The following is a 14,971-nucleotide window of genomic DNA, read 5'->3' as shown; positions in this document are numbered from 1 at the left end:
AAGTTACCGTGATTTGTCTGCCTTGTCCAGAAGGTCCCTGTTTCACTAAACTAGGGTGGCCTCCTAAACCTCTGTCCATCAGGCCAGCGTTTAGAAATCCATTTTAACACCTGGTTCACGGTTGGGAACCATTAGTGAGATGACTGAATCCCTTAGCTGAAATACCAGAAAAGGCTATGCCTGCGCCCTAGTCCATTGGGATTGACGTCTTCACATAGCTCTCAACCATTTTTGTCGCAAAGGCGGGTGAAAGCACCCGATTTTATTTTTGGCGGGTGAGAGGCCCATTGAAACGAATGGGCATGCAGGAGGCTTGGCGGGTGAGTCAGCTGTTTACAAGGCGGGTGACACCCGCCAAAAGCGTGTGAGTTGAGAGCTATGTCTTCAGTAAATCCACCCAAGCCTCCTACATTCCCCCCTTGAAGTATTCATTAATAAGCCCACTTAGGCATGGACTCATAACCACACAAAGGAAAGATAACCATATGAACACATACAAGTCCTTTATTGCCCACTTATTCCAGCCCTTTTTTCAGTTGAAAAGGCTTTATTGAGTTTTTAACAGAGAAAACAGCGAGTAGACATTACAAAACTTGTGCCAGATCCCTCATAGAGGGAAGCAGAGGGCATGCCTTTTTTGTTATCCTTCTCCCACTCGTGGGTTCAATCCCTTTCAAATATGTTTTCCAAGGTGTATTTCCTGCTAAGAATTGCCACATCCATGACCATCTTGCCTGTAAACAGCTGATAATTAAGATGTTTCCAATGTTGTCAATGTCAGTACCGCATTTTTTTCCGAATCGTAAATGTCTGCAAAACTCTTGTCTATTCTTGTTAACTTATTCTCTATTCATATCAATATATTCCCAATGGATTAATGATTCACACATGTATGTTCCCAAGTGCTAAATAGTCTTTCTTCGGTTTCCATGATCCCTGCAGTCCCTGGCCGCAGTGTTGTAATGAAGAGTTGAACTATGGGTGTCTGTCATTCGTCCCTCTTTTGTGTCTCGTGGGCGCGGTCCCTCTTCTCTTTCCATGCCAGCGCCTGGTTGTCTGGGCCGTCTTCGGGCGCGGCGCATGCGCACTGCTAGGGGCGCAGTCCAGGTTCAGGGGCTGCAGTCCGAGCTGTCAGAGGCCGGAGGAGAACACAAGGTCCCGGCGGCTCGCACCGCCTTTCCCCGCTCCCGTCATGAGCTTCTTCGGGTTCGGGACGGGTGCGGAGCTCGAGCTGACGCTCACAGACGCTGAGAGCCGGCGGCGCGCCGAGCACAAGAGCGAGGACGGCCGGAAGGACAAGTATTGGCTCTTCTACGACGGAGAGACCGTGAGCGGCCGGGTGAGCGTCAACCTGCGCAGCCCGGGCCGCAGGCTGGAGCACCAGGGCGTCAAGGTGGAGTTCATCGGGCAGATAGGTGAGGACTGGGGCAGGAGAGTGGGCCAGGAACATCGGGGGTGGGGGTGGAGCTCATCTGTCAGGAGGAGGGGGGCTGGAGCATCTGGGGTCAAGGTGGAGCTCATCTGTCAGATAGGAGGAGGGGGGCTGGAGCATCTGGGGTCAAGGGGGAGTTCATCTGTCAGATAGGAGGAGGGGGGCTGGAGCATCTGGGGTCAAGGGGGAGTTCATCTGTCAGATAGGAGGAGGGGGGCTGGAGCATCTGGGGTCAAGGTGGAGTTCATCTGTCAGATAGGAGGAGGGGGGCTGGAACATCTTGGGTGGGGGTGGAGCTCATCTGTCAGGAGGAGGGGGGCTGGAGCATCTGGGGTCAAGGTGGAGTTCATCTGTCAGATAGGAGGAGGGGGGCTGGAGCATCTGGGGTCAAGGTGGAGCTCATCTGTCAGGAGGAGGGGGGCTGGAGCATCTGGAGCATCTGGGGTCAAGGTGGAGTTCATCTGTCAGATAGGAGGAGGGGGCTGGAGCATCTGGGGTCAAGGTGGAGCTCATCTGTCAGATAGGAGGAGGGGGGCTGGAGCATCTGGGGTCAAGGTGGAGTTCATCTGTCAGGAGGAGGGGGCTGGAGCATCTGGGGTCAAGGTGGAGCTCATCCGTCAGATAGGAGGAGGGGGGCTGGAGCATCTGGGGTCAAGGTGGAGCTCATCTGTCAGATAGGAGGAGGGGGGCTGGAGCATCTGGGGTCAAGGTGGAGTTCATCTGTCAGGAGGAGGGGGCTGGAGCATCTGGGGTCAAGGTGGAGCTCATCCGTCAGATAGGAGGAGGGGGGCTGGAGCATCTGGGGTCAAGGTGGAGCTCATCTGTCAGGAGGAGGGGGGCTGGAGCATCTGGGGTCAAGGTGGAGTTCATCTGTCAGATAGGAGGAGGGGGGCTGGAGCATCTGGGGTCAAGGTGGAGCTCATCTGTCAGATAGGAGGAGGGGGGCTGGAGCATCTGGGGTCAAGGTGGAGTTCATCTGTCAGATAGGAGGAGGGGGGCTGGAGCATCTGGGGTCAAGGTGGAGCTCATCTGTCAGATAGGAGGAGGGGGGCTGGAGCATCTGGGGTCAAGGTGGAGCTCATCCGTCAGATAGGAGGGTGGGCTGGAGCATCTGGGGTCAAGGTGGAGTTCATCTGTCAGGAGGAGGGGGGCTGGAGCATCTGGGGTCAAGGTGGAGCTCATCTGTCAGGCGGAGGGGGGGCTGGAGCATCTGGGGGGTGGAGTTCATCTGTCAGGAGGAGGGGGGCTGGAGCATCTGGGGGGTGGAGTTCATCTGTCAGGAGGAGGGGGGCTGGAGCATCTGGGGTCAAGGTGGAGCTCATCTGTCAGGAGGAGGGGGGCTGGAGCATCTGGGGTCAAGGTGGAGCTCATCTGTCAGATAGGAGGAGGGTGGGCTGGAGCATCTGGGGTCAAGGTGGAGCTCATCTGTCAGGAGGAGGGGGGCTGGAGCATCTGGGGTCAAGGTGGAGTTCATCTGTCAGGAGGAGGGGGGCTGGAGCATCTGGGGTCAAGGTGGAGCTCATCTGTCAGGAGGAGGGGGGCTGGAGCATCTGGGGTCAAGGTGGAGTTCATCTGTCAGGAGGAGGGGGGCTGGAGCATCTGGGGTCAAGGTGGAGCTCATCTGTCAGGAGGAGGGGGGCTGGAGCATCTGGGGTCAAGGTGGAGCTCATCTGTCAGGAGGAGGGGGGCTGGAGCATCTGGGGTCAAGGTGGAGTTCATCTGTCAGGAGGAGGGGGGCTGGAGCATCTGGGGTCAAGGTGGAGCTCATCTGTCAGGAGGAGGGGGGCTGGAGCATCTGGGGGGTGTAGTTCATCTGTCAGATAGGAGGAGGGTGGGCTGGAGCATCTGGGGGGTGGAGTTCATCTGTCAGATAGGAGGAGGGTGGGCTGGAGCATCTGGGGTCAAGGTGGAGTTCATCTGTCAGGAGGGTGGGCTGGAGCATCTGGGGTCAAGGTGGAGCTCATCTGTCAGGAGGAGGGGGGCTGGAGCATCTGGGGTCAAGGTGGAGTTCATCTGTCAGATAGGAGGAGGGTGGGCTGGAGCATCTGGGATCAAGGTGGAGTTCATCTGTCAGATAGGAGGAGGGTGGGCTGGAGCATCTGGGTCAAGGTGGAGTTCATCTGTCAGGAGGAGGGGGGCTGGAGCATCTGGGGTCAAGGTGGAGCTCATCTGTCAGGAGGAGGGGGGCTGGAGCATCTGGGGTCAAGGTGGAGCTCATCTGTCAGGAGGAGGGGGGGCTGGAGCATCTGGGGTCAAGGTGGAGCTCATCTGTCAGATAGGAGGAGGGGGGGCTGGAGCATCTGGGGTCAAGGTGGAGTTCATCTGTCAGATAGGAGGAGGGTGGGCTGGAGCATCTGGTGTCAAGGTGGAGTTCATCTGCCAGGAGGAGGGGGGCTGGAGCATTTGGGGTCAAGGTGGAGCTCATCTGTCAGGAGGAGGGGGGCTGGAGCATCTGGGGTCAAGGTGGAGCTCATCTGTCAGGAGGAGGGGGGCTGGAGCATCTGGGGTCAAGGTGGAGCTCTGTCAGATAGGAGGAGGGTGGGCTGGAGCATCTGGGGTCAAGGTGGAGTTCATCTGTCAGGAGGAGGGTGGGCTGGAGCATCTGGGGTCAAGGTGGAGTTCATCTGTCAGGAGGAGGGGAGCTGGAGCATCTGGGGTCAAGGTGGAGCTCATCTGTCAGGAGGAGGGGGGCTGGAGCATCTGGGGGTGAAGGTGGAGCTATTCTGTCAGGAGGAGGGGGGCTGGAGCATCTGGGGTCAAGGTGGAGTTCATCTGTCAGGAGGAGGGGGGCTGGAGCATCTGGGGTCAAGGTGGAGCTCATCTGTCAGGAGGAGGGGGGCTGGAGCATCTGGGGTCAAGGTGGAGCTCATCTGTCAGGAGGAGGGGGGCTGGAGCATCTGGGGTCAAGGTGGAGCTCATCTGTCAGGAGGAGGGGGGCTGGAGCATCTGGGGTCAAGGTGGAGCTCATCTGTGAGGAGGAGGGGGGCTGGAGCATCTGGGGGGTGGAGTTCATCTGTCAGATAGGAGGAGGGTGGGCTGGAGCATCTGGGGTCAAGGTGGAGTTCATCTGTCAGATAGGAGGAGGGTGGGCTGGAGCATCTGGGGTCAAGGTGGAGTTCATCTGTCAGGAGGAGGGGGGCTGGAGCATCTGGGGTCAAGGTGGAGCTCATCTGTCAGGCGGAGGGGGGGCTGGAGCATCTGGGGGGTGGAGTTCATCTGTCAGGAGGAGGGGGGCTGGAGCATCTTGGGTCAAGGTGGAGTTCATCTGCCAGAAAGGAGGAGGGTGGGCTGGAGCATCTGGGGTCAAGGTGGAGTTCATCTGTCAGGAGGAGGGTGGGCTGGAGCATCTGGGGGGTGGAGTTCATCTATCAGATAGGAGGAGGGTGGGCTGGAGCATCTGGGGGTCAAGGTGGGAGGGCTGGAGCATTTGGGGTCAAGGTGGAGTTCATCGGGTACATGGGGGGAGTGGTGGGGGAAGGAGGGCTGGAGCATCTGGGGTCAAAGTGGAGTTATGTTGTTTTGCATTTATATAGCACCTTATATACCATTGGTATGGTCTGAAGGCACCTGAAGGCGCTGGTAGGTTGAACGCCCTTGGGAACCGAAGTTCGGATCAGTCGAGAGAGTAGGGAGAGTCAAAAGGTGCGTGTGAGCACTGGATATGTGTGCAGCTGGTGCGGTAATCGTGTAATAGCTGCTTCTTAGCGGTAGGTGTGGTGGTTGAGAGATCAGGAGTAGGTGTTCGTTCTGGCAGGATTTATCCAGACCGAATGTGGCTGCGTTAGGCCTGAGGGGAACGCCTGGCTGGGGGGGTGTGTAACCAGCAGTGTTTACTTAAAATGATGGGGAATGTGCGGCAGATGTTGGTATGAGAACAGTTATACCGAATGGTGTCATAGTATCTCTGTGTTCTAGTTGAGTGGTGGTGTAAAGAAGAGGGTAAGCGTGGTGGTGTGATATGATGGGTTATATGCTTTTTCAACGTTTCCTGCAATCCAAACCATACTATATACGCCACACAATTCTATGCGCTCCAGTCCACTCCATGTACTTCAGTTTGCTCCGCGCACTCCTGTCCGCATGACGCACTGGCGCACTCCTGTCCGCATGACGCACTGGCGCACTCCTGTCCGCGTGACGCACTGGCGCACTCCTGTCCGCGTGACGCACTGGCGCACTCCTGTCCGCGTGACGCACTCGCGCACTCCAGTCTGCCCCACGCACTCCAGTCCGCTCTATTTACTCTGATCCGTGTATTCTAAGATGTTTTATGCACTCCATCCACATATTTCACCTGTACCATCTTCATACTTCATCCTTTCCATCCATCTGGTTCACATGTTTCGACCACGTACTTCACCCATTCCATCCATATATATGGCACCCGTTCCATCCATATATATTATATATATAATATAAATGGCACCTGTTCCATCCACGTACGTCACCTGTTCCATCCATATATGTGATCAATTCTATTCACATATATCACTCGTTCTATCCATATGCGATACCTGTTCCATCTACATGCTTCACCTGTTCCGTCTGCACTATGCATTCAGCAGCTCTACGCACTCATCTGTTCTACGTACTCATCCACATTGCATGCATTCTGTACTCATTCGTTCTACGCAACTCGTCCGCTCTAGGCACTCGTCCGCTCTATGCCCTCGCACGCTCTACACATTCATCCGCACTACGTACTCATCCGCTCTACGTACCACTCTTTTCATGTGTACTCATTCGCTCATATGCACTCATATACACTTGTCGGCTCTACCCACTAGTCTGTTCAATGTAATCATCCGCTCTCCGCACCCATCCGCTCCTCGCACTCGTTCTTTCCACGCATTCAACTGCTATGTGCTATATGCACTCATCAGCCCTATAAAGTCGTTCACTCATACGCAGTTTTCCGTTCTATATATTCATCCGCTCTATACTCTCCGCTTTATGCACTGATCCCCTCTAATACATTCATCTGCTCCAGCGATCTACACACTCTCTGCACTTCCGTACTCATCCACTATCTACACATCTGCTGTACATACTCATCCGCTGTACACACTCATCCGGTTTACGCTCACCCGTTCTGCACGTTTATCTGTTCTACGCACTCCTGCGTTCTACACCCTTCTCTGTATTGACGCACTCATCCGCTCTCCATGCTCGTCCGCTCTACACACCCAACCGCTCGACATATTCATCCATTCTACACACTCATCTGATCTACACAACTCATCTGTTCAACGCGTTCTTCCACTAAGTGCATTCATCCGTTCCACACGCTTCATCCATAACTATTTAGTCCACGCCATTCACTTTGTTCATTCATCATGCATTATATCCATTTTATTAGTTTAAAGCTCGTTGCTGTTTCCGTATGATTTATTCTCATTATCCACTTCACTGCTTTGATCTATTTTTCTCGTTTAATTCTGTTTGTCTTTTTAGTTTATATTAGGGGTTATAAGCTGTCGATTTCTCGCATCAGGTAGTTGTCATTGAGATGCTGTTAGTCTGTTTGGGTTAGTTTGCATACGGGTTGGTTTTAGGGGAAGAGCCAGGTTTTCAGTAGTTTGCAGAAAGACATTAAATCCTCAGTTAGGCGGATGTGGGGAAGGAGTGAGTTCCACAGCATGGGGGCCAAGGCTGAGAATGATGATCCGTCTAACCTGACTGAGTTTGTCTTGGGTATGACTAGGAGGCCAGCTGAGCTTGATCTTAGGGTGCGTGGAGGGTGATAGGGTTTTAGCTTGTCTTGAAGATATTGAGGTCCGGTTTTATGCAATGCTCGATGGAGATGCATAAGGTTTTGAAAGTCACCTGTCGGGCCACTGGAAGCCAGTGCAGCGTTTTAAGGGCTGGGGAGATGTGATCTCTTGGGCCGAGCGCAAGTAGCAGTTTGGCTGCAGCGTTTTGTGCCCTTTGGAGTTTATTCAGTTGGTACGCGTAGACTCCGAGGTATGGGGTTTGCGTAGTCCAGTCTTGATATAACGATTGATTGGACTGCGGAGAGTATGTTGGGGAAGGAGAGCTATTGAAAGATGCGCCTAAGGGTTTTAAGGTGGTAGTGGCAGGACTTTGAGACGTTGTTGACTTGGCACGAGTTGGAGGGGTCGGTGAGTTGCCCATGGCGGATGGCCAGGGTAGCGGGTGTGGAAGAAGTTCGGAGTTGCCACATACCATGATTTCCGTTTTGGAGGGGTTTAACAAGAGGTGGCTTTGGGTCATCCAGAGCTCTATGTCAAGGAGGCAGGAGGCCAGGTCAGGTCGGGAGTTGGGATTTGAGTTCGGGAGTTTTAGAATTAGTTGAGTGTCGTCGGCGTAGTTGTAACACATGATGTTGTGTGAACAAATTATTGGTGGCAGGGTGATCAAGTAGAGATTGAACAGGAGGGTAGAGATTGAACAGGAGGGCAGATAGGCATGCTCCTTGTGGGACTCCCGTGTCGACAGGTCGGGCTTGGGAGGAATAGGTGGATAGTATCGTTATTTGGTACCTATCTTTGAGAAACAAAGCTATCCATTTAAGAGTGGTTCCACAAATTCCTAGGGAGTGGAGGGGGTCCAGGAGGATTGAGTGGTTGATTGTGTCGAAGGCGGCGGATAGGTCAAGAAGGATTAATGCGGTGCATCCCGCGGAGTCTGCTGTCATTTTAAGGTCATCCCAGATTGAGGTTAGGGTGGTTTCAGTTCCGTGACGGGCTCTGTTCATCTGTCAGATAGGAGGGTGGTGGGCTGGAGCATCTGGGAGTCAAGGTGGGGGGGCTGGAGCATCTGGGGTCAAGGTGGAGTTCATCGGGTACTTGAGGGGGGAGTAGTGGGTGAAGGAGGGCTGGAGCATCTGGGGATCAAGGTGGATGGGGAAGGGGGTTTTCAGAAGTGGTAAAACCTACACTGATACCGTTATGCATGTACTCTTACATCCCCCGCAGGTAGACAGTTCTTAACTCTGTCCACAGACTGTCTTATGCCCCTTCTGCTGTCGCTCCATTTTAGGTTCTTTGCCCCATTTCCTTCCACATTCTGTATCTTTTGCCTCAATATCACATACAGATGCAGAGAGTGCGTGACATTCACCAATCCACCAAGAGAGAGGGAGATTGCTTAGCTGAATCCACCTTTCTGGCCACTGAACACTGATGGAGTTCTGCACAGTTCACTCTGGCACACTGCTGTCTCTTACTCTGCGAAATCTTCTCCGACCACTTCTTTTAATGTGATTTGTCCCTGGTATTGGGGCACTATTTTGCATAGCACTTTTCCTTGACTTAAATGTTGCCCCTGTGCCTTTGTTTTTTTTAAACTATTTGATGAGGTTGCCTCTATACCCCCTGCAAAAAAATGGGATTCAAAATTCTTTACTGTTTAATCTTTTCCGTTGTAAAGTTACCTAGCCCCCTTGAAGCTCGGCCACAAAAATGCTTTATCAGGGGGAAACTTTATATAGTGTTGTAGTTGTATCGCTCCTTTCCGAAGTTTTGTTGCCCCTTTCTTTCCCATGTTGGAAAAGGGCTGAGGGTCAAATGCTGACAAGGCTTTGTGAGCAATGCCATGTTTTAATAGAGTCTATAACTACAAACTATGACTATATCACAGTCAGACAATGCTTCCTGACAAATTTGACAACTGACCAGGAGCTGCGGTTTCTGGTGGGAGAAACTCGTTTCCCCATTGTTAGTGATTCTATTTGGATCAATTTAACTCCATTCCACGTTGTTTTTGTGGAGCAGAGGCTGGGAAAGTGGGTGGTTCTCTTTAATTGTTACAGCAGAGGATTGTATGGGGTTCAGTAATTTCTTTTGCAGTCCTACCCGGAAAGATAGTTTATTGCCTACCTCAAAGCCTTCCATGTTAGGAGAGGGAGAACTAGGGTCCAAGTCACAGTTGCGATGCAAGAACACTCTACGAGAAACTCCTTGCTTTGAGGTTCTGACAAAATATGAACCACAATGGATGACTCCAGGAATTCCAAATCACACAACCTTTGCCATGATCGTTGATTAATTGAACAATACATTCAGAGGTACTATCTTGGCCTGTTTCCTTAACAATGCCGTACCCCTCCTATTCAACCTTTGTACAACACATCAGATGGCAAATCACTACAGTCTCTTGCGGCTCGTATAAATAACCTCTTTTATATCCAACTCGATGGAGTCTGGTATGTTTAATTCTTCTCCTGAGATGTTCTTTGATACTCAACACAAGTGGTGTCTCATTTTATTCTCTGAGAATTAGTAGTAAAAATGGACGGAGAAAACAAATTCTATTCTTGACACTTCCGAATTCACTCCAAATGCGGCATTGAATTACTGCCCTAATCATTGGTGATGCTATAATATGAGAGCCTCAGTAATAATGTGCAACTCAAGAGAATACTCAACATCAAATCATTTGGACTGAGAGCTGGTGAGGTGGAATTTCAGCCTAATTGATCACGGGTCTTCCATAATAAATCAAGGTAGCACTCACAGGGAAGATATTACTGGGAAATAAATTAGCTCCCCAATTAATTCAGAAAGGGGTGTCGAACGTCTTTTCGTGAGCATTTCACATACTCTCTCACTCCTGCACGCAATCAGAGAAGTTGAATATCTTTGAATTCACAATTAAATTCTAATAACATTCAAAAAGGTTAATAATGGATAGAGAACATTCTTGAGGACATTACCCACCAAGATGCAGTCAATCTTGAAAGACAGACGTCTCAAAGAAGAACAATGAAGTGCCCTTCAAAAGAAAAACCTGAAAGCAAACGGGACAAATAAAGACAACTTGGACAGCAACTCATTACAGGGAGTCTGCCCTAACCATGACTGACTTGTCCCTTCTTCAAAGAGAATGGCTTACCTAAAAGTAGCAGTTGCACCAAGTGAACAGTCAGGCTGGTAATATTCAGACAGTGGAGGTGAGGTTAATATAATATGCTGTCCAAATTAATCTGCTGTTCGGTTTGGAGACTATTTTCAAAGACAACACTGCTTTGCCACTGAATCATGATTGAGTATTTGACCTAGTCCTATCTTCAGATATTGATGAAGTGGAGTTTCTGCTGGATCACTTGGATTTTACATCTGCACACACATATTATCCTGTTACTGGGCAGAAACTGAAATGTTTTTGAAACTGGGGGTATGATCCGTTGCCTATTAAAGCAGATACAATTATGGAAAACTCTTGAGTGCAGGTGGGAACGTCCTTATCCTGCATTAAACGGTAACCCTGAGTTAAGTGGTAACCTGTTCTGATTTCTCCTTTTTGGTAAAAGGAAAATAACACATCTAATAATAAGATTCCTCAGAACGACTGGTTAAGGTTTCCCGGGCTCTTCTAGGCCCTTCTAGATCAACTCTGAGTTTAACACAAGTGTCTTAAAGATATTCGGCCTCATTACGAGGAGGACGGTAAGGGGTTAACCGCGCTTGTAAAGGTGCCGAAGCCGTTAACACCTTAGCGCCCTATTACGAGGTCCGCTCGCGGGACCTACTCAGGACGCCTGGTTTTACCAGACGTCCTGAGCGGGTCCCGCGAGCGGCCGTGCATGCTTACAACGGGCCCGTCATTAACGGGCCTGTTACCATGTTCCCCATTCCCATTGAGCCCTATGGGGGCTCAATGGGAATGGGGATGGTCCGGGTTCCCTGAATGGGGAAATACCAGGCCCTCCAAGGTCGGAATGGCCCGGTATTTCCCCATTCGGGGAACTTGGACCTGGACCCGAGTTTGGGGATAGCCATGCCCTTATCCATATCAGCCCAGTTCTTAGTTCTCTCTTTGGTCTTTAGCAGGTTTAGACGAAAGCGCATATATTTTGATCTTCTTATTGTCAGGAAACAGGGCTACATAATTTGGAGGTTTATTGTACACTCAAGCTTCCCACGGTACGTCTTTCATTAGTTTAGTGGCGGTTCTTTCTTCGCCAGTCAAGATCCAATCGAGTCTCCAGATCTTTTTTTTGACCGAGTCTGGGTTATCTCTGAGCAATATGAGATCTGTTTCATACATTGTCAGCAGCTCCTCGCATCTTGCGCTCCATAAGGATAATAGACACACTGGGTTTCTGCTGCTTGAATTGCTCAGAATTTTAAATTGCGGAGTAACAGTTGTCACAGTGGTTTTCCTGTATAACGCAAGGGTGTTCCAGCAGATACGGGCTTTGATAGAGATGAACCCTAGCTCATATTGTATACAAGCTGTTGAAGTGTTATTGGGTAGATGGAGTTTTCACCCAAAACATGTGTTCCAGGGTTGACCAAAGTTTTTCCGGGCATCCAAAAGCGTTTTCCGCCCCATAGATCAAGGCTGGGACCACTTTCTGTTGGTAAAAAGTTATTACTGCTCTTAATGAGAACATCCTGCATTTTCAGTTCAAAATCAAAGCCTGGTTGGCAAATTGATGACATTTTGTTTTAGCGGTCTCCATCCAATGTTTATCGTTTATAGTTGTCAATCTGCATCCCAAGGTATCTAGTGGTTTCTACAGTACTTAGCTTTTCCTAGGTGCCACTTGAATGTTTTATTATGTCCGTGTCCAGCTCTATGTAAGTTCTGTAGCGTTAGTATTTCACTCTTTGCGTTGTTGATGACCAAACCATTACTCTCCACATAGCATTTTACTGCGTTCATTTTTCACTGGAGACCGATCAGTGTTAAATCTAACAGGATCAGGTAATCCGCGTATAGCATCCAGTTTAGGGCGGACCCGTTAATTTTTGGCAAAAATGATCGAGGCTAGTCAATTGCGCTGCCTATGTCAGACAGAAACAGATTAACTATTATGGCCGCCAGTGGGCATCCCTGCTTCACTCCGCAGAAGGTATTAATTTCCTCTGTTAGGGTTCCGTGCTGATCTAATCGCACCTTGATGGAAGTGGCGGTATGAAGTTCTTTAATTGCGGCTAGTAAGCTGTCAGGGCATCACCAATTTGACATTTTGGTCCAAAGGAGCTCTCGATCAATGGAATCAAAGGCCTGGGAAAAGTCGATCAGAGCTAAGTAGACCTTTCTCCCTGATCTTATAGATTCCATTTTTAACAGGTTTAAAAGCAGGAGGTTTAAGCCACAACCGACTCCCTTGCAAAACCAGTCTGTCGTGCATCCATGTGGCCGCTATCCGAAATCCAGGTTGCCAATTTCTTTTGTAGCATTGAGTCATAAACTTTCCCCAGCACATCCAAGAGCGCTATGGGCCGATAGTTTTTGGGTTCCAAGCGATTTCCTTTCTTGAAAATGGGAACTATCATGGCTTTCTTCCATGATTTTGGAGTGACACACCGACTACAGATTCTGTTAAAGAGTTCTTTGCATACCTCAGCCCATAGTTCAGGGTTTTGTTTTAGAGTGAAGTTCGTCAGGCCCAGGTACCCGGAAGGTACTGAAGACGTTGATTATCAGCAGTACCTCTTCTATGGTGAAGTTGAGCTTCCATCTTTCCAGTGTCAATGTTGAGTGATGCGTCCACCTGCCTTTTTTACGGTAGAGCTCGGAATAATGAGATATCCACACTGTTTCAGGTACCATGTTGGTTATTAATTGTTACAACGAACCTCTGCGATGTCTATGGGTACCTCCGTCCCCAAGCTCCAGCGAAGGAGAAAAGGGCCGTGAATACGGGCACCAGGTACTGCAAAGGAAAAAGCAGGTGAGTGTAAGTACACGGTAAAGAATATGGGAATAATCAATAATCAAGATAATGGAGTGGGACCTACCAATCAGGAAGGGTAACCAGGACGGGAAGACAGCCGGGAAAGTAGATGTTCAGGACCCCCACATTTAGGGGCTGTACGTGGTGCTGAGCCGAAGTCCAACCAAAACACCCTTGAGTCAGGGAGTTTCCAAAGCAGTTCCAAGTAGTGTCCCAAGAAAAACCGGGTCCAAAATCCAAGAGATACAATCCTTGAAAGTTCCAAAAGCCAAGTCCGAAATCCGTAAGCAGGTCCAATGATTCACGCCAGAGAGTTCCAAAATCCGTGTAAGCAATAGTTCAAGCAACCAAATCCAAGGAGCAGGCAAAGACAGTCCAGAAATAATCAGAAGCCATAGTTCAAAAACCAGAGTTCCAAGATCCAACACAACGCCACTCGAATCGCCGGAAACAGCTGAGAAGCGCGGAGACTCAGCTTCCGCATTCTTTTAAACCGGTGTTCGGGTTACGTGAGCGACGCAGCGTATCACGTGACCCTCGCAACCGGGGAGCAGCAACATGATTGGACGAGCGGGCCGCTCCTACAGCAACATGTGGGCGTTGCCTAGGTGACCAGGACGCCGGGGTGGTGAGGCTCAATCCACCCCAGCGCCATCGCGGCCACAGTCTCCAAGCTGTCACGCGCCGCCTTCCTCTTCCGGGGAGCCCGGCACCATGGCCTCTGAAGGGGGGGCGCTCGGCCAAGGCCACCGCCGTAGGTAAGATGTCGCTGAGAGATGGGCGGTGTTGCGCTGCGCTGGGAGGTGGGTGGTGTTGTGCTGCGCTGGGAGGTGAGCGGTACTGCGCGGATCGTAACAGAAACCCCACCCAAAGGCCCACGTCCACGTGGGCAGGACGGATGCTCTCGATGGAATCGTGATACAAGCAGGGGGGCATGAACATGAGACGCAGGCTCCCAAGACCTCTCTTCCGGGCCGAAGCCAGCCCAATCAATCAGGTAGTACAAGACCCCATTACGAAGGCGCGAACCCAATATGTCCTTCACCTCATATTCATCGGAGGACCCTTGCACAAGAGGAGCCGGCGGTAGTAGTGGTCTCGTGAGGGGCCGGCAAGGTTTCAACAGGGAAGTATGAAACACCGGGTGAATGCGCCAAGAGGAAGGAATGGTTAGACGAAAGGCCACTTGGTTAATGACCCTCGAAATACGGTACGGGCCAACAAAACGGGGAAGGAGCTTACGGCAACCAGGTATCCGTAGGTGACGGGTGGACAACCACACCTTATCCCCAACCGAGTAACAAGGGCTCGGGGCACGATGTCTATTGGCCGCACGGCACATGGCAGTCTGGGCGTCCTTTAAATGCACCAGGGTCTGAGCATGTACGCTTTTCAGATCCCTAATGCAGTCAGCAGCCGCAGGAGTTAATGTATTGGAGAAGTCAGGAATGGGAAAGACTCGGGGATGTTGCCCATACATGGAATAAAACGGAGAGAAACCAGTGGCAGAATGAGGTGCGTTGTTATATGCGAATTCTGCAAGGTGCAAAACTTGGAACCAGGTATATTGATGTTGGAGAGAAAGGCAGCGGAGATACTGTTCTAGTGTCTGGTTGCAGCGTTCGGTCTGGCCATCAGTCTCGGGGTGATATGAAGACGAGAAACGAGCATCAATTCCCAAGAGGCGAGTGAGGGACCGCCAAAACCTAGAGGTGAATTGGGAGCCCCTATCGGAAATGATTACTGAAGGTAATCCGAAGAGACAGAATATCGATTGGAAAAACAATCTGGCTAGTGTTGGTGCTGATGGGATGCCGGTGCATGGAACGAAACGTGCCATTTTGGTGAATGCATCCACCACAACCCAGATGGTATCATGACCCTGGATC

General features: G+C 50.7%; 1 protein-coding gene across 1 annotated transcript in view; it reads left to right on the top strand.

The window, feature by feature from the left end:
• The first annotated feature begins 1,063 nt into the window (after nt 1-1,063).
• VPS26B (VPS26 retromer complex component B) overlaps nt 1,064-14,971 on the top strand; it is a 166,242-nt gene continuing 152,334 nt past the window's right edge. The window contains exon 1 of the mRNA XM_069614113.1: nt 1,064-1,415. Coding sequence (XP_069470214.1) covers nt 1,193-1,415 — 223 coding nt within the window. The 5' untranslated portion in view covers nt 1,064-1,192. The remainder of the gene's footprint in view (nt 1,416-14,971) is intronic.

This window comes from Ambystoma mexicanum, chromosome 9 (genome assembly GCF_040938575.1).
Source record: "Ambystoma mexicanum isolate Mex_15411 chromosome 9, UKY_AmexF1_1, whole genome shotgun sequence".
Classification (NCBI taxonomy): Eukaryota; Metazoa; Chordata; class Amphibia; order Caudata; family Ambystomatidae; genus Ambystoma; species Ambystoma mexicanum.
Note: the sequence above shows the minus strand (reverse complement) of the source record. Positions and strands in the feature narration are given on the sequence as shown.